The sequence below is a fragment of the Octopus bimaculoides genome, chromosome 3 (genome assembly GCF_046866305.1).
Source record: "Octopus bimaculoides isolate indiv1 chromosome 3, ASM4686630v1, whole genome shotgun sequence".
NCBI lineage: Eukaryota > Metazoa > Mollusca > Cephalopoda > Octopoda > Octopodidae > Octopus > Octopus bimaculoides.
Genome location: NC_142930.1, coordinates 67674012 through 67701723, shown reverse-complemented (window position 1 = coordinate 67701723; position 27712 = coordinate 67674012). Strand labels below are relative to the sequence as shown.

Here is a 27712-nt window from a genome sequence, read left to right as displayed (position 1 = left end):
TGGAAGCAAAGTCTAGAATCAAAGGGTCTCAGAGTTAATTTAGCAAAGACCAATGTCTTAGTAAATAGGAAAACAGAAAATTACTAATCCCTTCAGGGAGATAGCTGTGCTCAATATGTAGAAAAGGTGTAGGTAGAAATTATGTATGGTGTACCCAGTGCAAACTATTGACATATAAGAGGTGCAGTACTATCACAGGAAGGTTAACAGAAAAAGTAGTGTTTGCATGTGGCAGATGTATTGAACATCTATATTATGATGATGATAATTGTCAAGGAACAGGGATAACCATATTAACAATTGTATGGATATCCATACCAGTATCAAAAGTTATCAAATAGTCATTGAAATTCTCACTGCTTCCATTTGTTAAGCAGACATCCTCCTGACTGTGCAAAGACTTTTCAACAAAGCACAAGCAAAAGAGTTTTGAATGCAAGATTGTAGCTGTATCCAATGTTTATCTCTAGAAGCAAATAATTTCTAAGTTGATTTGAAAATGGATGATTAATCAGACATCTGAAATATAAAGATAATAATCTTGCCTTCTGGAAGGTGATATTTAAGTTTAATGTCTTCCATTTCTTCAACAACCTGTTTGCGAGTTGTGGTAATTATGTCCAATACTTCTTGAGTCAGGTCATTTCTAGTAAATGTTGGACATAGAAAACAAGAAATTCATGAAATAAAATTTGTTACATAAAAGTCCATAAGTCAGGAATAAAGATAAATTAGCTTTTAAGTTAAATTGGCAAACAAGCAATATTTAAACAAATTTATGCAGATTGTAACAAATCAGTATCTATCATTACCAAGGAAACGTTTTTATCCTTTCAGTATTAATAAATTATGTTTATTATTGTAACTGGCCAGAGGTACTTGGATCAGACAGCCAACTGGTATCAAATTTATTAAATAGGTAGTTTGTGGCCTCAAAAACCAATTCTTCCCAAGCCATACCTAATCACCCATAATATGTAAACTTTTTCATTTGTGGTAAAAGTATAATTGAAAATGATAATGGTGGTGGTGGTGGTGATGACAACAACAACTTTTGATAAGGTACAAAGCTAGTTCATAAAAAATTGTGGGAACATAAAGCAAAGTACCTATTTCATTGATTCAAGCACAACAAAAAAAAAAAAAAGAAAAGTGTTTAGTTCAATTCCCTATTGTCCCCATTCTAATACTGATTCAACTACTATCTGAGACAGTCTAAAACATAAGATATTATATTCAATGCAAAACTTAGTTAAAGGATTAACTGATAAGAAAACACATTTTAAAGTACTGAAGAATGATTTATCTTAAAAAGGTGATTTTTATAACTTTAGCCCTTTGTTGAATATAATGCTTATTTATTCACATTGTTTTACCATTGAGATTTTGACAATGTGATAGTTTATTTTTAGAATTTTAGAATGATATTGTAGGTGCGGTGTGAGAGGGTGGATCTGACTTGTTTAAACATACAACAGGAAGAATATTTGAACTAGATATAGCCAGTTTAAATGCTAAAGAGCTAAACACTTGTAGCTGACATTTTACAATTGGTTGTTCCATCTAATTTCAACTACTTGGCTTTGAAATGAGAATAGTGTCTATTTTAGCTGATGTAAAATATAATCCTTGTAGCAAGGTTTAAGCCAATGGGATTTTTGTCCAAGTCATTAGCCATTTAAACATATACCTCAGTTCACATACATGACAATTATACAGTACCTGAATATATCAAACTTCTCTCTGAGTTGAATAGAGGCTGTAAAAAAATCTTCAATAAGTTTGCTGTATTCATATTTCACTTCATTTCGAATCTCTTTACTATTTTGTTTATTGCTTATATGAATTCCAGATATCTTCAAGTGAACAGCGGTTATTTCTGAAGTCAGAAAACAAAAGGAAGCATTTGGTTTTCAAAACCTAACATGCTATTTGGATTTTAACAAACTCATTGCTTTAGACATATTGGAAAGTGCAAAATTCCTCAATAGAAAGAGCCTGTACACTTGGTAGAGATAAGAATATAAACTAAAGTGGTAATTTGTCATACTTATTTTGTTCATGTAATTCTTCACTGTTTCACACATCTAACAATTAAATGGAACCTGAAAATATATATCAAACTGAAACTAAACTGCACCTTGAGCATTTCCATTTAATATTATTAGGGGTACTCAGAGTGGTGGATTTGCAGAATTGGTAGAGCATCAGACAAAATGCCTTGTAGTATTTAACTGTAGCCTTACACTTTCCAATTTTGAATTCTGACAAGGTCGACTTTCACCCTTCTAAAGTAGATAACTGTCAACTACTAAAGTTTATATAATTGTTCTCTTGTCACAAATTTATGAAAGGATAATAAAACATGTTAGGGAAGCATTTTTTCTTTTCTCTTTTTTTCCCCTTTTGCTGAGAAGTAGAGTGAAGTTTATGATTTAGCAAAACAAAGCACATTTTCAATGTAAATAAAATTCAAATTTCATATAACTTATGAGTTTGCATACTACAATAGAAATCATAATTAGAAAACTATTTTAAATGCTATACACTAGCTGTTAAAATATAGTACAATCCAACAAATTAACTTCTTAGCCCTGACAAAAAAAAAACATCAGAATAGTGGTGGATGTCTTTTTCAAGGCTGTAAAATGAGAAAACCATATTAGACTTAAATAAAGTTGTACTCTATTTACATAATACATTAGGACTCTCTATACACCCATGCTTTGAAGAGAAAATTAATAAAACAATATTTAATAAATATTGTCAAGGTAAATGATATAACCAAAGTATAACTCACTCAATTTAAATTTGGAAAGTGTTTCTAAAGTTTTCTAACAAAGCCTAATTGTACATCATAAACTATCAAATGTTTTAAGAATAATTGTAAGTGCTCAAATAAAATATGTTAATAGTTACTAATAATTACTAGTACTGTTGCAATTGTTATTATAATTAGAAAAGGCAGTGAGCTAGCAAGATCGTTAGCGCATCAGACAATGTGTTTTGTTGCATTTCTTCTGGCTTTATGTTCTGAGTTCAAATGTTGCCAAGGTTGAATTCGACTTTTCATCGTTTTAGATTCAATAAAATAAGTACCAGTTGAGCACTAGAGTAGATATATCAATTAGCTCCTTTACCCCAAAATTTTTGGCCTCGTGCTGATAATAGAAAAAATTATTATCATTATTATTATTATTATTATTATTATTATTATTATTATTATTACTATTCAGCATTTCATTTATGTTTTTGACTTAAAATTCTGCTGAGGTCAACTTTGCCTTTCGTCCTCTCAGGGTTGATAAAATAAGTACCAGCTGAGTGCTGGGGGGGGCTGATGTAATTGACTTACCCTTCCTCGGAAATTGTTGACCTTGTGCCAAAATTTGAAACCATTATTATTGTTGTTGTTGTTGTTGTTGTTGTTATTGTTGCTATTGTTGTTATTATTATTGTTATTATTATTATTATTGAGTGAGAGAGCAGTGCATGCCATCAAAGTGACACTGGGGTAAAATATACGGAGCCCAGTATACCAATCATGACTACCCGTCTGATAAGGGTACACCAGGAACATGCATCACAACCATATGTGCGCAACATGGTGATCTCATATCAAGATAAACAGCACATGACCACGCAGGTGGGGCCCAGTTAGAATTTTCTTCAGGTCGAATAGCCCATCCTGCTCAAAAGGTCCCTGAATAAGGTTTGTTTAAGGATGTTGAACAAAACACCCACGTTTCCGAAGGTGAATTATTCAAGCCCCAAAGAATTCCTCTCAACACATGGCTATGATGCTCCCCCACTACTTCTGCTCATGATCAGAGATGCACATATCATTAGCCACCAGGGGACATGCTCAACTGGTTAAGGTCAAACAACTGACAAGCAAATCCCAATTAATTATTATTATTATTATTATTATTATTATTATTATTATTATTATTATTGTTATTGTTATTGTTGTTGTTGTTGTTGTTGTTGTTGTTGTTGTTGTTGTTGTTGTTGTTGTTGTTGTTGTTGTTGTTGTTGTTGTTGTTGTTGTTGTTGTTGTTGTTGTTGTTGTTGTTGTTGTTGTTGTTGTTGTTGTTGTTGTTGTTGTTGTTGTTGTTGTTGTTGTTGTTGTTGTTGTTGTTGTTGTTGTTGTTGTTGTTGTTGTTGTTGTTGTTGTTGTTGTTGTTGTTGTTGTTGTTGTTGTTGTTGTTGTTGTTGTTGTTGTTGTTGTTGTTGTTATTATTATTATTATTATTATTATTATTATTATTATTATTATTATTATTATTATTATTATTATTATTATTATTATTATTATTATTATTATTATTATTATTATTATTATTATTATTATTATTATTATTATTATTATTATTATTATTATTATTATTATTATTATTATTATTATTATTATTATTATTATTATTATTATTATTAAGGCAGTAAGCTGGCAGAATCGTTAGCACGTTAGACGAAATGCTTAGCGGTATTTTGCCCATCGCTATATTCTGAGTTCAAATTCTGCCAAGGTCAACGTTGCCTTTCATCCTTTCAGGGTCGATAAACACTGGGGTAAATGTAATTGATTAGTCCCCTCCTTACAAATTTGACACCTTGTGCCTCCAGTAGAAAGGATTATTATTGTTATGTGATGAAGATTCACAGCTTATTTTGTTGGGTATAATGGAAAGTGTCAGCTGTCCACAGCCAGCAGACTAAGGGGACATTTGTATGCTGGTCATGTTTCAAGAACCCTGCAAAGGATTCTTGCAGTTCCAAGCAATGCTGATCTTTGTAGGTGTTCTACTTTCATACTTGCAAATCTTTTTCAGCCATGCTGATAGTTGAGTGCTGATACTTCTAAATGGCACCAATTACTATTTGGTATCATGTCTACTCTCCTCATTGATCACAACCTTCGTATTTCCCACCTCAAATTATCATAGTTGTTTATTTTTTCTTCTTCTTTCACATTGATACTGTTGTCACTGGGGCATGCTATGTTGGTTATCATGCATATTCTTTCTTTTTTATTCACCACAAAAACGTCTGGTTTCTTATGTCCGGTCAGGTGATCACACTGAACCATTGCATCCCACAGGATTTTGCAATTCTCATTCTCGATGACTCCGTTTGGGATTTGCTCATACCACGTCTTTGCTCTTTGTAGGCAGTGATTTCCACAGAACTCTCAATGGATCATTCTTGCCAGATTGTCATGATGTCTTTTGTATTTGTGTTGTGCCAATTTTGGGCATTCACTGACGATGTGCCATACCGTTTCACCCCTCTCACCACTATTTTTATTAAAGCAGCAAGTGGCAGAATTGTTACCGTACCAGATAAAATGCTTAGCAACATTTCCTCTGGCTTTATATTCTGAGTTCAAATTCTGCTGAGGCTGACTTTGTTTTTCATCTTGAAGTCAATAAAATAAGTAAGAGCAACTTCCTCTTCCTTTGAAATTGCTGAACTTGTGCCAAAAGTAGACAGAATTATTATTGTTATTATTAGCTACTATAATTATTATTAATAACTGTATTTAATTAGCTTTATACTTAGTATCATAGAATCAGTACTTAACTGGCAACACTAATATTGCCATGAGTCAAACTTATATCTCAGTATCTTTTGCATAATATTGATTTTAAATTTTGGTACAAGGCCAGCAATTTCAGGGGGTGTGGAAGGGGTAAGTTGATCACACCAATCCCAGGACTCAACTGGAACTTATTTTATTGAATCTAAAAGGATGAAAGGCAAAGTTGGCCACAGTAGAATTTGAACTCAGAATGTAACAACAGATAAAATGCTGCTGAGCATTTTGCCTGGCATGCTAACAATTTTGCCAGTTCCTGCCTTAATCTTTTGCAAAGCACCCATTACACTCTTGGAGTGGTTAGCGTTAGGAAGGGCATCCAGCCTAGAAACCATGCCAAATCAGACTGGAGTCTGGTGCAGCCTTCCAGCTTGCCAGCCCTGGTCAAACCATCCAACCCATGCCAGCATGGACAGTGGACGTTAAATGATGATGATGATGATGATGATGATGATGATGATGATGATGATGATGATGATGATGACAATGATGACGATGATGATAAAACATTCAGAGCCTACTTCATTCACCTTCATCCCTATATCATTATCCCTGACTACTGAAATTTCATTCATTGAGGAAAATAGAATGTTAAATATGTTTTCATGTAAACACTGACCCATCAGTAGATTGAATACTCTATCTGCCAACTGAAACTCAACTTCACTAGATATATTGCTTTCTAAGACTTCAAGATCATCTTGCAGTTTTCGGATTTCCTGTCAATCACAGATAACATAAAAAGAAAGTAAAACAATTTGCATGAGTACATATACACACACACATACATGCATACATATACTTTTATATATATATATATATATATATATATATATATATATATATATATATATATATATATATATATATATATATATATATATATACATACATATACACGGTAATGCAAACAGGAAAAATAGAACTCCAAATATATGTGTATATTTTTATTAATATTTAGCAGAAGTAACAGAGTGACTCAAACAGATATATATATACATATATATAAACATAGCTCTACAATAAGTTACAGGTAAATGCAAACCATTATGACATTTAGCATATATAGTTTACTATATAATTCCATAGTGAATGTAGTGAATGTTATAATGCAGATTAATGTAGATAGTAAACTATTTGGAAGAGGTGTCTACAGCCAGATTGAATTCAGTTTTAGCTATTTTACTTACACCATTAATACTATTAAGAAATGCTCGAAAAAGTTAATAATCTAATTTCTCCCTTTCCAAAAACAATAGATCTGATCACAAGAAAAAAAAAAGTGAAGACACAGTAAAATCTAAATTCAGCAGAGGTCCAGGTATGGCTGTGTGGTTAAGAAGCTTGCCCTGCAACAATGTTATTTTGGGTTCAGTCCCACAGTGCGGTTCCTTGGGCAAGTGTTTTCTACAATAGCTCTGGGTTGAGCAATGCATTGTGTGCAGATTTCACAGACAAATAGTGTGGAAGCTCGTTCTGTGTATATATGTGCATGTATATAAATATATATACATACACACACATATATTGGTCAGTTGTCCATAAGTCAGGAAAAAGTACACTCTTAAAAGAAATTTTGACCTATTATATTTTATGTAGTCAAGTAGTACATCCTTACTTATGGCATATAACTGGTCAGAAAGTTACCATTGGTTTCATGTCTACTATTGCACTTTGCAATATAGACTTTCTGAACATTTACATGCCATAACCAAGAATATACTTCTCCACGCACACACACACATGTGCATGCATGCACTATGTGTATGTTTGTGTATAAAGATGCAAATATTTGTGTGTATGTAGGCTATAGTAGGTTTTGAACTCAGAACATAAAGAGTCAGAATGAATATTTTAATGCATTTAGTCTAACCCTTTAATATCATAATCCTCGTTTAACGTCCACTTTCCATGCTGGCATGGGTTGGATGGTTTGACTGAGGACTGGCAAGCTAGATGGCTGCACCATGCTCCAATTTGATCTGGCAGAGTTTCTACAGCTGGATGCCCTTCCTAACGCTAGTCATTTCGAGAGTGTAGTGGGTGTTTTTACATGCCACCAGCACAAGGGCCAGTAGGGCGGTACTGGCAATGGCCACACTCAAATGGTGTTTTTATGTGCCACCTGCACAGGAGCCAGTCCAGCGGCACTGGCAACGATCTCGCTCGAATGTTGTGTTTCACGTGCCAGTAAGGCGATACTGGTAATAATCACGCTCGAATGGTGCATTTTACATGCTACTGGCACGGGAGCCAGTCAGCGGCCCTGGCAATGATCACGCTTGGATGGTGCTCTTAGCGTTTCACTAGTATAAATGCCAGTCATGCGGTGCTGTCATCGAATTTGATTTTGATTTCACTTGCCTCAACAGGTCTTCGCAAGCAGAGTTTAGTGTCCAATGAAGGAAAGGTACACATTGCATTGGTACTTTCTTTTTAATGCCTCTGAAACAATGAAGGATCAAGTTAACCTCAGTAGGATTAAAACCACAGAGAGCTGGAACAAATACTACAAGACATTTTATCCAATACCCTAGCAACTCTGCCAATCAATGCTAGCTCATAATTAAAAGTCAAGTAATTAACAGTGTTTATCACATTGGTGTATGTGATAAATAAATGCTTCTCCTTGCCCAAGATATGTGGTGCATTGTTGTACTTGAAAATACCCACCCACCACAACAGAACTTAGATCTTAAAACCAAGGTGCCATGTAAGAAGCATTGGTATGGGTGCTGGTGCCACATATAAAACACTGGTGCAGCTCACTGTTATATAATTACTATATAACCAATGAATATTCTTTTATTGAATGTCATGACTGGGTTTAACTCAAACATTGGTGTAGTTTGAACAGACCTATTTAAACTTTGACAACAATTCTGACTGTCTTGGTTTCATTTTGTTTCAATATTCTAAAAATGGAGAGTAGAAAGCACAGTAGAACAGAGGTAATTGAACCAGTTTTAATTATCAATTATGGCTATTCTATTTCACGTATATCACTAGTATGCATGAATGTCACAGAATCTAATTTGGATATGTTTTAAATACGAATGAACTATCTAAGATGACTGAAGGAATAAGGAAGATTACTGCAAATGTTAACCTATACCAAAATGATTAATGAAAGAATGATGACTCTGCAGTGGAGGTGTACATTACAAGGAGCATGCACAATTTATTATCAACAAGGCTGGCTCTAGGTATTATGGGGTCCAATTAGAGAAATGTCAATGGGAGCTTCTACTCTACAAAAGATGAAGATTAATGTCTTATGCTTTGTGTAGTGCATCAGTTCCAGCATTAGCCACAATGATATGCAAAAATTTCATCATAGTGTCCTCCTCTCGAGTGTGTGCATGGGGCCCAATTTGAACAAATCTATCTTACTGGTTAAAATCAGCCCTGATTATCAATTAATCCTTTACTTTCCTGGTTGCAGTTAAAATAGCATAGAAAGATTCCCCAATACATACTGGGATGTATTTGACTAGTCCACTGTGTGGTAAGAGGCTTGCTTCCCAACCACATGGTTCTGGGTTCTGTCACTGCATGGCACCTTAGGCAAGTGTCTTCTACTATAACCTTTGGCTGACCAAAGCCTTATGAGTGGTTTTGGTAGACAGAAACTGAAAGAAGCTAGTTGTGTGTGTGTGTGTGTGTGTGTGTGTGTGTGTGTGTGTGTGTGTGTGTGTGTGTGTGTGTGTTTATCCCCCTATCACCACTTAACAACCAGTGGTTGGTGTGTTTACATTCCTGTAATCAAGTGGTTCAGCAAAAGAGAGTGACAGAATAAGTACTAGGCTTAAAAAAATAAGTCTTAGGGTCAATTCATTTGATTAAAACTCTTCAGGGCAGTACTCCAGCATGGCCATAATCAACTGACTGAAACAAATTAAAGAATATAAAATAACAATTAAACAAACAATGGTACCATCAATCATTGTCAATGTAAAAGAATAAAAATGCTTCAAATGTCATTTCAGTAACACTTACCTGCTCCTTTTGATAAAGCTGATTATGAAAGCTTTTCATCATATTTTCATAATAATTGGTGTAACTGCAAAACAAAAGATTATTTCATTGACATCTGATTGTATCTGTGACTCTCATTAGCAAGTAATGAATGAAAGATGATGTTGAAAATGATAATGATGGTAATGGTTGTAGTGGGAGAGATGATGGTGAAGAGGATGATGACAACTATGGCAATGACACTACTACTGATAACTACAATGATGGTCTTATATCCTTCTTGGATATATGAATTTCACAAAGCAGGGATAGACAGAACTATCTTCAAATGACGTACTTCGAAATACTCCACTAAACACGATACTCCAATAAATACAAACTCTCAACAATCTCAACGACTTTCTACGACTTCTATGTACTCTCAACAATTCCTATGACCTCTCTCTCATATCAACCAATATGCTACTTTTTATAAGAGTTCGGCTAGTCCATTCTTCTAATCCTACAGGGGTGTCAATGATTCTCGCCACAACAGCTGGTTATTTATTTATGATATATTTTCACCCTCTAAATTGACTTCTTATAAGTAGAGATAAAAGGAAATTTAATGCTCTACTCAGGCCACAAAATGTGTCTCCCTTTTTCCAGGAGGAAAGCTATTTATCTATTTAAGATACTGCAACTTTTCATTATTATCAATAGTTTTTTTTAAGGTGGTGAGCTAGCAGAATCGTAAGGACAAATTGCTTAGTGGTATTTCACCCATTGTTACATTTTGAGTTCAAATTCTACCGAGGTCGACTTTGCTTTTCATCCTTTCAGGGTTGATAAATTAAGTACCAGTGAAACAGTGGGGTTGATGTAATCGACTTATCCCCTCCCACCAAAATGACTGCCCTTGTGACAAAATTTGAAACCATTATTATCAATAGTTTTAAGGCAGTGAGCTGGTAGAATCGTTAGCATGCTGGGCAAAATGCTTAGTGGTATTTTGTTTGTCGCTACGTTCTGAGTTCAAATTCCACCGAGGTCAACTTTGCCTTTCATCCTTTTGAGTTCAGATAAATTAAGTACCAGTGAAACACTAGGATCAATGTAACTGACTAGTCCACTCTTGCCAAACTTCAGGCCGTGTGCTTATGGGAGAAAGGATTATTATCAATAGTCTTAGATAATCAGTCAGAAACAGTAATCAAATTTGCTTTAGTCTGCAGTTTTTTTATTTTTCACTAGTTTTAGATCTGAAAATATTAAATAATTCAAATATATTAAAATATCAAAGAAAAAATGTCAAAAAATTATAATCTGATTAATAATGACTCATTTTAGACATTTAACCAATTTTCATAATTTTGCCAGGGTGGCAAGCTAGAGGTAGTAGATAGCTTCCATTATCTAGGTGACCAAGTTAGTAGTGGATGCTCCGAGAGCATAGCTGCTAGAATAAGAATAGCCTGGGCAAAGTTTAGAGAGTTCCTATCCCTGCTGGCAACAAAAGACCTCTCTCTCAGAGTGAAAGGCAAATTGTTTGATGCCTGTGTGTGAACAGTCATGCTACATGGCAATGAAACAGGCTATGACAGCCAAGGACATGCATAGGCTTGAAAGAAATGAAGCCAGTATACTTTACTGGATATGCAATGTCAGTGTGCATGTTCGACAGAGTGTAAGCATTTTGAGAGGAAAGTTAGGCATAAGAGACATCAGATGTGGTGTGCAGGAGAGACAAGTACACTGGTATGGTCATGTGATGTGTATGGACGAGGACAGCTGTGTAAAGAAGTGCCGATCTCTAATTTTGGAGGAACCTGTGGCAGATGTAACCCTGGAAGACATGGGATGAGGTAGTGAAAACAATCTTCGAACTTTGAGCCTCACAGAGGCAGTAACTAGTGACCAAGACCTTTGGCGATGTGCTGTGCTTCAGAGGACCTGTCAAACCAAGTGAAATCATAGTTGTGTTAACTGGCATCTGTGCTGGTGGCACATAAAGAACACTTTTCAAGCATTCTGCCTCACGGAGGCAAAGTAGATGAGTTCCTTTTGCCTCATGGAGGCAAAATGGCTGAGTTCCTCTTGAGTGTTCCTCATGGAGGTAAAGTAGTTGAGTTCCTTTCAAGTGTGGGCCTCACGGAGGCAATGACTCAGACCTTTGGCATTATGTTGTGGTTGAGAAGATCCATCAAGCTGAGCAAAATCACAGTCATGGCAGATACTGGTGTCATGCAAACAGCACCCATACCAGTGGCACGTAAAAGCACTCCGGTGTCATGCATATAGCACCCATGCCGGTGGCACATAAAATTTCCCATTACACTCTCAGGGTGGTTGGCATTAGGAAGGGCATCCAGCCGTAGAAAACTATGCCAAATCAGACTGGAGTCTGTGCAGCCTTTCAGCATGCCAGCCCTCTTAAACTGTCCAACCCATGCCAGCATGGACAAAGACGTTAAATGATGATAATGATGATGACTTTTCTGAAGTAACAACACAGAGTAAGGAATAAAAGGAATAAGGAATGGAGACCCCCTTCAGTCATAAATGTCTATGGGATTGTGCCTAGAAAGTTACTCTCTGGGGCACAAGTCCAGGCAAGATTGTTTATGGAAGACCAGCAGTCGCCCATGCAAATTAGTGATATCACAACTCATTTCTACAGCTGAGTGAAATGGAGCAATGTGAAATAAAGTGTCTTGCTCAAGAACACAACACACATCCCAGTCTGGGAATCAAACTCACTACCTCATGATTGTGAGCCCAATGCTCTAACCACTGAGCCATGCACCTTCACAACAATACACAGTGGCAAAAGTGATGATGTATGATAATGTATGATGATGGTTGGTGGTAAAAAGGATGGAAATACTGATTGGAAGACGATGAAAAGAAAGATAATGACTAAGATGACAACAACAGTGAATAAAATAAGGATGATTGTGATGATAACGATGATACTGTGAGTAATGATAATGGTGGTGGTTATAATGGAAGTAGTACCTTTCATATGCTAATTTCTCTCTTGCAACTACACTTTGTGCAAGATTCTGTAAAGCTGCATTGAGGTGAGAGTGGGAAAATGTCATAGTTGTAGGTGTAACAGATACTGGTTCGGACAGCAACAGGGCCCTAAAATTACTCATTATATTGGGACAATGCAACTGGACAATGCCTTTTGTTTTCTGAAATGAAAGGAAGACCAGATAAGGTAGTTAATATTTCAGAAATAATTTTAAGGTAAATGAAATAAGTTACTGATTTTGATCTGTAGCATTCTTTTAGTGGAAAGTTAACCTTTCTTGTCTTTTTAAGTGTATAACACCTAGTCATCCAAACTTCTAGAATTAGCAGGCAAATACACACTAATTACAGCATTGCATTTCTAAGGCAAACAGTCCTCTAATTCTCTTCTGACCACCCACCCACCATCGTTATCTATGAGTGGTAGTAGAAGAGAGGAAGTTACACTTAGAGTAGATTCTACTCTAGCCAGTTATTGAATTAACTAGAATATTCATTAAAAAATATCCATCCATCCATTTTCACCACCCACAATTCTTGGGAGGGTTGTTCAGATAAACAACCAACATCACAATGTCCTGCTGGATTTCCAAGTACCATCAAGTGAGATTATGGTTAATTATATGACCATTGCAGTCTTGGCCCACCCTTACATCACCTGTAAGTTAGCTTGGCTAAGAGAATCAATCTTTCTATCTTTTCCTGCAGCATTCTATCTATTGTGTTTGTAGAACTGAAGCTGTGATCATTCAATGTGGAGAAATAGCAACTTGACCTGGACTGACTCCCTGATCTCTCAGCAATGAACCCTGTCAAGTAACATTATTCCAGACATCCTTGAGAAGAACCCCAATTCAGCTGCTTGTGCTCACAATCATACTCTTTTGGTTATTACCCAATACTCTCGACCAGGCACGGAAATCAATTATTGCAGAGAATTAGTATTATTATGGCCAGGTTCCAACTTGGGCTGCAGCAACAAAGTCCACCCACCACACTTCTGAGTCCAACATCACTGCCTCATGGTCATGGATACATTCCAGGCCAGTGTCTGCAATCAAGTTGTCAATGTAAGTGTGATGATATCTTATTTTTCTTACAACACCACAAAGTGGATTCCACAAGACTAATTTGGATGCTTCCAGTTCAGGGTGGCACACACAGTGACCAGATAGTTGCAGCCATCTTTGCCTGATCTTCTTGCTAATTTTTGGTGTGTCTCCATAAAGGCATTCATTTGTCATATGTTGCTGCCATTTCACATTTAGGATCATTCATAGCATACTTGTGTAGCATCCATTTAACCTGTTTGATAATTTCTGTGTCAATGTCCATGTTTCACTGCCATATAATAGCACTGATTTGACAGTTGCAATGAACAGCTTGATTTTGATTTGCCTGGGCAATTTGGAGTTCCAGACCTTCTTTATTTTGTGACAGGCTGTCCATGCTTGTGCCTCCCTGAGTTTGATGTCTACTTCCGAACTGCTCACCCAAATACCTAAGTTTTAGGTTCCAAATTGAACATTGCTGAAGACTTCAAGCAAAGAATGAAAACTTGATAGAAACAGCATCTTCATTGTTTACATCTTTCCTCAGTTCTGGCATAGGCTGGATGGGACTTTTTGAGGTAATGTTTTTCATCCAGATGTTCTTCTAGTGCCATCTCTTTTAGTCACTTCTTATAATGCACATGGATATTTTCTTTTACCTTTTAATTGTTTCAAGTCATTGGGCAACAACTATACTGGGGGAATTGCCTTGAAGGGGGTTTTAGTAGAACAGATTGACCCCAGTACTTACTTTTTAAGTCTGTACTTACTTATTCTATCAGTTTCTTTTGAGAACTGCTCAAAGTCACAGAGATGTAAGCAAACCAACACCAATTATCAAGCACAAGGAGCAGCAAACACAAACAAAAAAAAGCATGCATGCGCGTGCACACACACACACACACAGAGGACTGGCTTCTACACAGTTTCTGTCTACCAAATTTACCCACAAAGCATTGGTTGGCCTAGGGAAATAGTAGGAGACACTTGTCCAAGGTGCTGGAAAGTAGGATTGAATCCAAAACCATATGGTTGCAAAGTGAGCCTCTTAACCACACAGCCATTTCTGCATATCTATTCCAGAAAAAAATATATATACCCAGGCTTTATAAATATATTAGTAACACATTTTGAAGAAAGATACTTTAACCCTTTCATTACCAACCCGGCTGAAACCAGCTCTGGTTCTGAGTACAAATGTTCTGTTTTCAAAAGTTTTGAATTAAAATCTTCCACCAAACCTTAGTCACAATTTATGTTCCTAACACTAGCTGAATGATAACTAAGTTATTTTACTAAATTCTTTGTTATATTTAAAGTAATTGAAAGAAACACAGAGCATCACAAAATAAATACAGTAACGAAAGGGTTAAGCGGTGAGAGAAGTGTGAAATCAGAGGTCTAAAAACATGTTGCTTGTAAAGATAAAAACAAAATACTATCTACTTACACGTCTTCTCCATAAATCAGTAGGTAGTACAATTTCTTCACGGGCTCGCTCAGCAATGGCTAAGGAAAGATCCTTATTTATTTCTTTGATGGTTTTTTTTATCATGTGACACTCAAAGCTTTCTAACAGTTTCACAAGCTAAAAGAACAATTAACAAAATAATTAACATAAAAAAATCCCCAACATTTATAAAATTTATAAAACATTTATAATCCCCAACATTTATAAAACACTGAGTACAATGTTTGGAGTTTATACCTACTCTTTTTCTGCATATCAAGCAGGGCCGTTTCCCTGAAGATACAGAAGTCCTCCCATGTTTCCTATTTACTAAAACCTTCACCTTCATTAAATTTACTTCGAGGCCTCTCAATTCTAGGTTTAGTTTCCATGCTTTGAATTTCTTCTCTAATTTTTGTATACATTCAGCTAAGAGAACTAAATCATCAGCATATAGGAGTTCTCATGGACAACAGTCTGAAACTCATCTGTGATGGCTTTCAGAATGAATAGGAGAAGACTGAGGACTGAATCTTGGTGGACTCCTACCTTCAGGCTAGATTCATCATTGAAAGCATTGTTGATTCTCACTATATTTATTGCATCTTCATACATAGCTTGTACAGTCCTCATAAGCCATTCATCTACACCTAGTTTTTTAGTGATCACCAAATTACTGATTGTGGTACTCTGTCAAACATCTCCAAATCAACATAGCCAGGAACAGTGGTTTGTTCTTAGCCAAGTAATTCTCCTTCAGCTGCCTCACTAGGAGGATTGCATCCATGGTACCTCTTCTAAGTCCAAAGCCAAACTGCATCTCATCTAGATCTACTCTGTCAGAGATCATCTGTGCTACGACTCTTTCCTCGATCTTCAGAACTTGAACCAGTAGCCTTATAATTTCCTCTCTCTAAGGCATTTCCTTTACTTTTGTAATAGTTTATGATGATACTGCTATACCATTCATTGGGTAAGACCCTTCCCTGTATAGTTTAACTATCTAAGGGGATAATCACATATTCTACCTCACCAGGTATTTTGAGCTATGAGAAGGAAAACAAATTATAATTTCTAGTAATTTTAGCATTTTAGCTCTTATCATTCTCTGTTTTATTCATTCTGCTGCAAGGGAAACAGAAGAGGAAATAGCTCTTGCTCAGAAGTCAGTGAAAGACAAGTGATTAAATACATGCACAATGCTATGAGGATGACACTTTTTACACTTGGTCATTGATTTTTATTATTTCTTCAACAAAGTAAAGACCAGGTTCATCATTATTACAGGTCTACTCTCATTACCATTTCCATCATCATTTTATTTACTTCAAACAAGTTTGATTATCATCACCATCAGCTGGTCAGGTGATTTGCTTGGACTAATAAGTAATACTGATCTTTCAATAGCTTGATATCTCATCTGCACAACTACAGATGATAGTAAAAGTTTGCTAATTGAACTGGTTGATTCTGGCCATAGACAGTTTGTTGACTGTTCATCCACTCAGTATCTAGTGATATTCACCATTTAGTGAAGTTCATCTGTCAACATAGTTCAAATCCACCATGTTGCATTCCATGATTTCAGAGTAACCCTGGCTTAGTTAATTGCTATATACTTTCAAAAATCTGTGTTACAAAAATAATCCTTTACTTGAAAAGTAGGGAAGGTGAGCAACAGAAAGAGCATCCAGTTGTAAAACACTGCCTCAAATAAATGGATTCCAACAGGGCCCAGTGATAGATTTAATTTAAAAGAGTATTTATCACAAACGTCATCATCAGTGATCATGGAGGCATTTAACATCCATGTTCCATGCAGACATGGAAACAGGCTTTCAATAAAGCAGAAACATACAAGGTAATTAGAAGCAAAATAAGACTAATAATACTCACTTGGTTGCCTTTTACATCAAAGTCAGAAATTGATGGTGGAGTGACTAAAGGGTCTAGAACATTTGCAAATCCTACAACTGATGTTGTCTGATACTTCTGATCTAAATTCTGAAGAACTGGGAAGAGGATTTTTTTCCGATATATTTTACTGAAAAATCCAATAATGAAATTTATTCATTTATTCATTCATTTATCTAATTTTGTCACAGTTTGGCTGACAGAATACTGTTGGCTATAGTTCTAGTTAAGAATGCAAATGTCTAATTCTATCTCATTATTATTATTATTATTATTATTATTATTATTATTATTATTATTATCATTATTATTATTATTGTTATTCTTTCACACCAGCAGCCAGAGTGTTTGCTGTTTCATGGTGCGCCCACCCATCCCACCGCCACCAGCTATACTAGAACTCTTTATCCTCTAAACTCTATTGGATGTCTTTCCCCTGAACACCCCCAACAGCTTAAATGCTCCCCCATCCCTACTTAGTGTTTATCTCCTATGGAATGAAGTGATTATGTAGCGCATAAAATGATGATGTAGTGTATGCAGGTTGAAGGCTACTGTATGTTAATGAATTCTGCCAAATGTGAGATTTCTTTTCAGATACATGATGCTGCTGTACCTCATCTCAGGGTCTCATGGGCCCACACCTTCCACACCCTCAGAGTTGGCACACTTAATGTTAGCACATTGAAAGGTAGGTCTGGTAAGATTGTTGAGATGCTTGAATGGAGACGTGTAGATTTGTGTTGCATCCAAGAAGTAAGGTGGAGAGGAAGTTCTGTTAGGTTCTTCACAGGCAAAGAACATAGGTGTAAGATTTTCTGGGTAGGGAACACTGATGGAGTTGGGGGCGTAGGTATACTCCTTGCACAGAAATGGGTTGATAAGGTAATCAAGGTAGTCAGAGTTTGTGATAGAATACTTAAGCTTAGATTAGTGCTGCAACGTGGATTAGTAACCATTATCTTGGCTTATACTCCTCAGCCAGGGCTACCTGATGAGCAGAAAGACCGATTTTACGACACCCTCTTACAGACTACTTCATCAATGAATGACAGGGACCTTCACTTTGTGGCTAGCAACTTCAATGGGCATGTTGGATAACATGCAGGAAGCTTCTATGGTGTACACAGTGGCTATGGATTTGGTTCCTGCAATGAGGAGAGAACCAGGCTGCTGGAGTTCTGTGATGCAAATGATCTTATGGTCTGTAATACTAACTTCAAGAAACCTGCCAGTCACCTGCTCACCTACCAGTCTGGTGAACACACTAGTCAGATTGACTACATTCTTGCCAGGAAACAGAAAAAATGGCTACTTATAAATGCCAAAACCTTCCCAGGTGAAGAATGTATGCCACAACATAGATTAGTAGTTAGTGACTTCAGAATCAGGGCTAAATGGATGCCCAGAAGACGACCAGCATGGAAAAGGAAGGATTTGGAAGCTTATGGATTCTGTGAATGGTCAGAGATTTAGAGACATATTACTTGATGCTTTTGAAGAAAAAGAGTAGGATACAGCATCACATAATGTGGTAGACAATTGGAGGTTCCTATGAGACAACCTTTTGAGAGCTACTGATCAGATCTGTGGATGGTGCAAAGTCCCATCTCGACTTAAGGTAACCTGGTGGTGGAACAATGTAGTTGACAGGGCCATTAGGGAAAAGAAACAGACATGGAAGGACTGGAAGGACGGTGGTAGCAGGGAACTGTATCAGATTACCAGAAGGGAAGCTAGGAGATAGGTTTATTTAGCCAGAAGGGAAGCAGATAAGAAAAAATTTGCCAATATTCTGTGTCGTGAGGACCAAAGACTTGAAGTATTTCGTGTTGCAAGACAGTGTGTGAGAGAGAATTGTGATGTCATAGGAGAGAAATGTGTCTGCATGGATGATGACTCACTTGCTTTTAATGAGGCTGCAAAGAGAGAGGTTTGGAAACGCCACTATGAAAGGTTGCTAAATGAAGAGAATAAATGGGAGAAAGAGAGTCTGCCAAATGTCGACCCAACAGAGGGATCAGCTATCCAAATTGATAACCCAATAATTAGGGAGAGAGTTAGTTTAGATGAGATGCAGTTTGGGTTTGTGCCGGGGAAAAGCACCACTGATGCTATATTTCTGGTAAGACAGCTGCAGGAGAAATACCTAACCAAAAATAAGCCTCTGTATTTGTCTTTCATTGGCATGGAGAAAGCCTTTGACAGGGTCCCCCTTTGACAAGGTTTCCTGATCCATTATCTGGTGGGCAATGTGGAAGCTCGGCACAGATGAGTGGTTGGTGAAAGCTGTACAAGCCATGTACAAGGACACTGTCAGTAAGGTGAGAGTTGGCAACAAGTATAGTGAAGAATTCCAGGTAAAAGTAGAGGTTCAATAAATGATGAGCCCTCAGCCCCCTCTTATTCATCATAGTCCTCCAGGCAATAACAGAGGAATTCAAGACAGGCTACCCCTGGGAGCTCCTCTATGCTGATGACCTTGCTCTAATAGCTGAGTCACTACCAAAACTAGAGAAGAAGTTTCAGGTGTGGAAGCGAGGTCTAGAATCGAAGGGCCTTAGAGTTAATCTAGTAAAAACCACAGTCTTAGTAAGTAGGAAGGCAGACAAATCACAAATTGCTTAAGGTAGATGGCTTTGCTCGATCTATAGAAAAGGTGTCGATAAAAACTCCAGAAGATGTACCCAGTGTAAGCTGTGGACACATAAAAGGTGCAGCAATATCAAAGGAAGGCTAACTGGGAAGATAGTTTTTGTGTGTAGCAGATGCACAGGGGCAATAAACACAGAAGATGTACAGAAAACAGTTTCCATCACATGCCATGGGGAAAAACTAGAAGTAGTTGATAGCTTCCATTACCTAGGTGACCAAGTCTTTAGTGGTGGGGTGGATGCTCTGAGAATGTAGCTGCTAGAATAAGAATAGCCTGGGAAAGTGTCTTCTACTATAGCCTCGGGCCGACCAAAGCCTTGTGAGTGGATTTGGTAGATGGAAACTGAAAGAAGCCTGTCGTATATATGTATATATATATATATATATATATATATATATATATATATATATATATGTATGTGTGTATGTATGTTTGTGTGTCTGTGTTTGTCCCCCCCTACATCGCTTGACAACGGATGGTGGTGTGTTTACGTCCCTGTAACCTAGATTATAAATTGTGGTAGCATTTGTTTTGCGCATTTTTCAATATGATCACTAAAAGGTATCATTCGGTATTCTGGGTGTGCAATCTGCTGGCGGTGCAGAGTGCATCTACGTCTGAGCGATAATCCTGTGGACCCTATGTAGTTCTCGTGGCAGCCTGAACATCTTATTACATAAATAAGATTTTCTGAGGCACAAGTAAAGTTAGATTTAACTTTGAATTTGTGTCCCTCTTTGAAGAGGAATTCTGAACCTTCTAGAATGTTTGGGCATGTTGCACAATTATATATATATATATATATATATATATATATATATATATATATATATATGTATATATATATATATATATATATATATATATATATATATATATACACGTGTGGTATTGGCGATTTCTTCTTTTCCTTCTTTGGACTTTTCCCTTTCTCCTTTCCAATGAAGAGATATGTTCAAAACATTAAACTCACCTCTTTCAGCGAGTGTCAAACTAATACACTTCTGATGCAGATCCTCACATTCATTGTTTTTCTTTTTATCATTTTTGATCTGTTTATTTGACTTTACTATTTACTGCACACTCACATGGACTATCCTCATCCTTCTGACTGATTTAGAGTACCTGATTCATGGATTTCTTACTCTACCCTTGGATTACGTTACATTTTAATTCATTCAGAGTACCTCATTTCTACACCTTTGATTGTGTCTATCAATCTATCTATCTATCTATCACCACTATTTTATTATCTCCCTTTCTTCCTAGCTCTCCTGTCAGACACCTCTGTCTGGCATTCGCTATGATAGATTGCTAGCCGCTACACATTCTTTATTTTCTTTCCTTGTTTCTTTCTGTGTTCATTTCTGTGGAAGAGTGCAGGCTCGAAACGTTAAAGACTTTTTCACCTCCTGAGCGTTAAACTAATACATTTGTTTGTTGACTACACCACCTGTCTTTGTCTGTTGTCTTTTTGGTGAATTCTCCCTATATATATATATATATATATATATATATATATATATATATATATATATATATATATATATATATATATATATATATTAAAGTCTTTGCAAAAAAAAAAAAAATACATATACAATCATAATATTTGAAGAAGGATTTTCTTAAAAATTATTAACTATTTAAAAAAAACTTAGAGACAGAATGACATGAACCTTTTGGAAGGAAGTTTTTGTATTGAGTGTGTGTATGTATGATGTGTACGTACACACTTATGTATGTATATATGTATGTATGTATGTATGTATGTATGTATGTATATCTGTATGTATGTATGTATAAAAAAATATTTTGTTAACAATGTATGCCCAATGTAAAGAAAAATAATGACAGGATATAGGATGCACCACAGCTAGAAAACTATTATAAAATAACCACCATAGGACTGCAAAAATACCTACTCCAGAAGCAAGGAAAACTAATACAAATAGCCACAAAACACGAGCAAAACAAAAAACTGTTTTCAGTATTTAAGGAAGCTGACAAATACAAACAAGAAATCAATCTACCTAACAAATACGAAGAAGAAGAAGAAGAAGAAGAAGAAGAAGAAGAAGAAGAAGAAGAAGAAGAAGAAGAAGAAGAAACAACAAAAGCTATAAAACTAAAATTAGAACAGCAACGGACCATGATAAAACGATGGCAAGAAAAGCCCCTACAGGGTAAATACTGGGCTAAACTAAATGCGAAAGAAATAGACAAAGAAAAATCCCAGCAATGGTTGAGAAGCTCAGGACTCAAAGCAGAGACTGAAGGATTTTTAATTGCTGCACAAGACCAGAGCCTCCCCACCAGAAATTACCAAAAACACATAATGAAAAGAAATATAACAAGTAACTGTAGAATATGTGGAGATAGACAAGAAACAATAAATCATATTATCTCTGGCTGCCCAGTCCTGGCTAAGAAGGAATATATTCACAGACACGACAGAGCTGGGACCTATATACACTGGAAGCTATGCCAACACTATGGAATAACAACAGAAAAAAGATGGTATAAACACACGCCAGAAAAGGTCACAGAAAACGAGAAAGCAACCATACTCTAGGATATGCTAATACACACAGATAGAGAAATTAAGGCAAATAGACCAGATATAGTTGTCAAAGATCATGAACAAAAAAAATGCTTTCTAATTGATGTATCAATACCAGCAGATGACAACGTTTCTCTAAAAGAAATGGAAAAACTTTCAAAATACAAAGACCTGGAAATAGAGATAACTCGAATGTGGAGTCTAAAAACAGAAACAATTCCTATCATAGTAGGTGCCTTAGGTATAATAAAAAAATATTCAGACAAATACATAACAAAAACACCAGGACTTACAAATATATATAACATACAGAAAATTGCACTACTGGGTATTGCACACATTCTACGCAAAACACTTTCAATACAGTAAACATAAGAGCACCACAGCAAACCACAGCACATACCCAAGGCGCACAGAGCTGCGCTCGGTAGTGAAGTGAAAGCACGTTATAAAAATAAAACTACTGAACAATAATAATAATAATAATGATAAAGAGCTGGAAACACTACTACAGACAGTACATGGTTTTACCAAGGAAATAGATATGAAATTCGGATTAGAAAAATGTGCCAAAGCAACCCTGAAAAGAGGAAAATCAGTTAAGAGTAGCAACATCACACTAGATAAAGCCAATGAAATAAGAGAACTCGACGAAAGCCAGCCATACAAATATTTAGGAGTCAATGAACTAGATAGGATACAACACACACAAATAAAAGAAAAAATAAAGAAAGAGTACTATAGACGAGTTAGATCAATACTAAAAACAGAGCTCAATGCTAAAAACAAGATAATAGGTATTAACACTTTAGCCGTCCCAGTTATAAGTTACAGCTACAATATCCTTAACTGGACACTAAACGAACTATCTAAAATAGACAGGAAAACAAGAAAAATAATGACAGGATCTAAGATGCACCACCCAAAATCTGACATAGAATGGCTATATATACAACGTACAGAAGGTGGTAGGGGTCTTATACAGCTGGAAAACTATTATAAAATAACCACCATAGGACTGCAAAAATACCTACTTCAGAAGCAAGGAAAACTAATACAAATAGCCACAAAACACGAGCAAAACAAAAAAACTGTTTTCAGTATTTAAGGAAGCTGACAAATACAAACAAGAAATCATACTACCTAACAAATACGAAGAAGAAGAAGAAGAAACAACAAAAGTTATAAAACAAATGAAATCCAAACTACAACTAGAACAGCAAGGGACCATGATAAAACGATGGCAAGAAAAGCCCCTACAGGGTAAATACTGGGCTAAACTAAATGCGAAAGAAATAGACAAAGAAAAATCCCAGCAATGGTTGAGAAGCTCAGGACTCAAAGCAGAGACTGAAGGATTTTTAATTGCTGCACAAGACCAGAGCCTCCCCACCAGAAATTACCAAAAACACATAATGAAAAGAAATATAACAAGTAACTGTAGAATATGTGGAGATAGACAAGAAACAATAAATCATATTATCTCTGGCTGCCCAGTCCTGGCTAAGAAGGAATATATTCACAGACATGACAGAGCTGGGACCTATATACACTGGAAGCTATGCCAACACTATGGAATAACAACAGAAAAAAGATGGTATAAACACAAGCCAGAAAAGGTCACAGAAAACGAGAAAGCAACCATACTCTGGGATATGCCAATACACACAGATAGAGAAATTAAGGCCAATAGACCAGATATAGTTGTCAAAGATCATGAAGTAAAAAAATGCTTTCTAGATGACAACGTTTCCCTAAAAGAAATGGAAAAACTTTCAAAATACAAAGACCTGGAAATAGAGGTAACTCGAATGTGGAATCTAAAAACAGAAACAATTCCTATCATAGTAGGTGCCTTAGGTATAATAAAAAAATATTCAGAAAAATACATAACAAAAACACCAGGACTTACAAATATATATAACATACAGAAAATTGCACTACTGGGCACTGCACACATCCTATGCAAAACACTTTCAATACAGTAACCATAAGAGCATCACAGCAAACCACAGCACATACCCAAGGCACACAGAGCTGTGCTCGGTAGTGAAGTGAAAGCACATTATAAAAATAAAACTACTGAACAATAATAATAATAATAATAACAACAAGAACATCGAAAACTACCTTAGGAATGAGAACCCAGGTTCGAACTTCCCCAAGACACTTGGAGGGTATATCAGCCGAAACGTTGTGTTAACAACAAACAAGATGAGGACAAATATCTGTCAAATGTAAATAATGAACAAAATAATATGTTTAACAAATGGGCAAATAAGTAACAACAAAGCTAACTAAATGGCTGCCTATGATAAGATATTGACTTTCAGAGGCAATAATATAATATGGGTAACAATATAATGTTGATTATATGGCTAAGAGAATAAAGTTTAACATGAGATTAACAATAATACTTTGACCACAACAGCCACAGTATCGGCTAGAAACAAAAACAGTTGAGGTACACAAAATATGAGAAAAAGTATATAATTACCAAAATTCTTGATAATCTATCACAGGGTTCTCTGAAGATAAACAAAGAACATTATTTTTCCAGCACTTTTTTAAAACTTCAAGTTGTTTCCAGAGTATTAGGTAACATCTTAAAACCAGATAAATATCAGTTGGTCCTACTTTCATTTCTACTGTTGAGTCTGAACTATCCTCTGCTTCTACTTCTGCTACTATACCTTGCAGTGGAAAATCAGCTGAGCAAAAAAAAAAACAAAAAAAAACACATAATAGTATATAGAAACATCCTTTCTATACAGAACAGAATAGTTTGTTAACCAAAGACAGCTGCAGTTGTGAACATTGAGAATTTCATGTATAAAGTGGAATTTCATTGAAATAACCTCACCAGACATTATTTTCAAGTTAAAAATGCAATATTATTAGCAAGCTACTTACTATTTTGTAAAGCCTTACAATATAATTTGAGGGAAATTTTTTTGTTTTTGTTGACAATTCTGAAAACAAAATCAACTAAGTAGTACTTTGTAGTAAAGATTGTTTGCCAGCATAATATGGCAGTCCTGGTTTAGGACTAATGTTGCTGCAATTTAGCCCCAGGAGACATCGTCTCCAGCTGGCAATACGACACGATCTGTGTCCTTATATTTTTGAACAAGGGAATCTAGCACCCCCACTCAGCTCAAAATAATATCTGTGTATTGCCAGCTGGAGACGATGTCTCATGGGGCTAAATTATAGCAACATTAGTCCTAAATCAGGACTGCCATGTTATGTTGGCAAACAATCTTTACTACAATATTAAGAAAGTCGGATGATTATAAAGCTTTCACCATGCCCCAAATTCAGAAAGTTAAACCCACATCAAGGCAGTGAAGAATAATATCCTACAACTAAGAGTTGGAAAAACTGCTGACCAGAGAGCCTTTACAGATATCATCCCAATGAAAAGTTAAACACTTCCAATTTTACCAAATATTCTCTAAAAATATTTTTCTTAATTTTGCAGAAAATATTAAAAAAGAGTAACTGATTTCAAATTTCGGCACAAAGTTAGCAATTTCAGTGGGAGGGGTAAACTGATAAATTAACCGCCAGTGTTCAACTGGTATTTATTTTATCAACCCGAAAGTGTGAAAGGTAAAGTCAAACTAACAAAGAATAAAATTGTGAGTCAATTTTAACCTTCTAATGTTATATCTTCAAATAGCTAAACCCAACTCACCGAATGGCACAAGATTGTTAGCATTAGAACTTGGTAAATTTTTTTCCTTTGCAAGAATATTCTTATAAAGGGAACTAGTAACTTGTGTTTTCCAGGAATGTTCGAAGCCTGATGTAAATTGCCTGAATCCAGGAAACTCTGACAGAATAATATCTTCCAACTGAAGACTCACTCCTGAAATTTCTCCATTTGCAGCAAGCCTAATTGAGAAGAAATTTGATTAAAAGATATTTAAATAAATTATAAAATAATAAAATTATTTTAACAGTACAGTCTTTAAGGTTATCAAAACTAAGTAACAGCATATTCAGCATTAAAAACATGATGTTATTTAAGGACAAGATAGTTGTAAAAATATGTACATTATCAGGTTATAGTAGAGTTCTGAATACATTTTTATGTTGTTTCAAACATTTTTCAATAACATAGGTGAAAAAATAGTTGTATACAGTCCTCTTAAATACAAGATTGCTAAACTGTAGAAGATGAAAACGGTGAAGATAGTGCCAGTTATTGCTGATGACAGTATCAAAAGGTATTGAGAGGAATATAAAGGAAATGGGAATAGGGTGCCCAGTAGAGCTGTTGCAAAAACTTTGCCTCCTTGGTACAGCCAATATCATCAGGAAAGTATTAGATATTTGAAGAGAACAAATAGCATGGTATTGTAGGCTGCAGGTAGTAAGCCCACTGCTCATGCACGACTCCAGGAGTTCCAACAAAATCAGAGTATATGAAAAAGGCAAAAATAAAATGCAACAACAATACTGGAACAAGTTGAACAGAATAGGAATAGTCAAAGAAAAATCCCTAGCTGAGAAGCATGGGGCTCAGAGTAGAGACTGAAGGGTTCTTAATGTGGCACACAATCAGAAATCACCCAAAATACATAATGAAGCAGATTACCATAAACAACTGCAGAGGAAAACCAAGCAAGACATAGGAAGAAGTGATCAATACTCAAGAAGTTGAATCTTATTAAGCAAATGGGAACAAACTGAAACAAGTAGTGAGATATTGTGCTGGAGAAAACCACTCTAACCCATGTGAGTATGGAATAATGGATGTAAGATGCTGCTGCCACCCAAAATAACTATGATAACAAGCTACTTTATTGAATAAAATATCTTTTGTGTCAAACCCGAGCCACCTAAAAGAAAATTAATATTTCTAAGTAAATAAGCTAATCACTTCCGACAGTCGAATTTGCAATCTAGCAGCGGCTGGGGTTTAAAAGTCTGGGAAATTATCAGAAATGAGAGAGAGAGAGAGAGAGAGAGAGAGAGAGAGAGAGAGAAAGAGAGAGAGTGTGCATGCATGCAGACACGCACACAAGATATGTAATTGCTTGTATTTTTATATGAAAGAGTGGATATTATAATACATAAGTTGCTCATGAGAAAATCAAACGGACCAATTTGGGAAAAAGAGATTTGACTATTTATTCCTATACATTAATGATCATCATCATTATCATCGTTTAACGTCCGCTTTCCATGCTAGCATGGGTTGGACGATTTGACTGAGGACTGGTGAAACCGGATGGCAACACCAGGCTCCAGTCTGATTTGGCAGAGTTTCTACAGCTGGATGCCCTTCCTAACGCCAACCACTCAGAGAGTGTAGTGGGTGCTTTTACGTGTCACCCGCACGAAAACGGCCACGCTCGAAATGGTGTCTTTTATGTGCCACCCGCACAAGCCAGTCCAGGGGCACTGGCAACGATCTCGCTCGAAAATCCTACAGGAGCCAGTCAGGCGGTACTGGCAACGGCCACGCTCA

The 27712-nt window shown here is 36.0% G+C and overlaps 1 protein-coding gene across 4 annotated transcripts in view; it reads right to left on the bottom strand.

Moving 5' to 3' along the window:
* LOC106870340 (uncharacterized) overlaps nt 1-27712 on the bottom strand; it is a 181922-nt gene that overhangs the window by 18577 nt on the left and 135633 nt on the right. For 3 of the 4 annotated variants that reach the window (XM_089349157.1, XM_089349159.1, XM_089349158.1), the window contains exons 37-45: nt 25931-26130; nt 24728-24941; nt 16994-17141; nt 15098-15235; nt 12575-12756; nt 9599-9662; nt 6219-6318; nt 1723-1879; nt 546-646 (exon numbers count right to left, since the gene is read on the bottom strand). In XM_089349157.1, the coding sequence (XP_089205283.1) occupies nt 546-646; nt 1723-1879; nt 6219-6318; nt 9599-9662; nt 12575-12756; nt 15098-15235; nt 16994-17141; nt 24728-24941; nt 25931-26130 (1304 nt within the window). Of the gene's footprint in view, nt 1-545; nt 647-1722; nt 1880-6218; nt 6319-6533; nt 9488-9598; nt 9663-12574; nt 12757-15097; nt 15236-16993; nt 17142-24727; nt 24942-25930; nt 26131-27712 lie in introns of those variants that run through there. The other variant, XM_052966373.2, reaches the window with a different exon arrangement.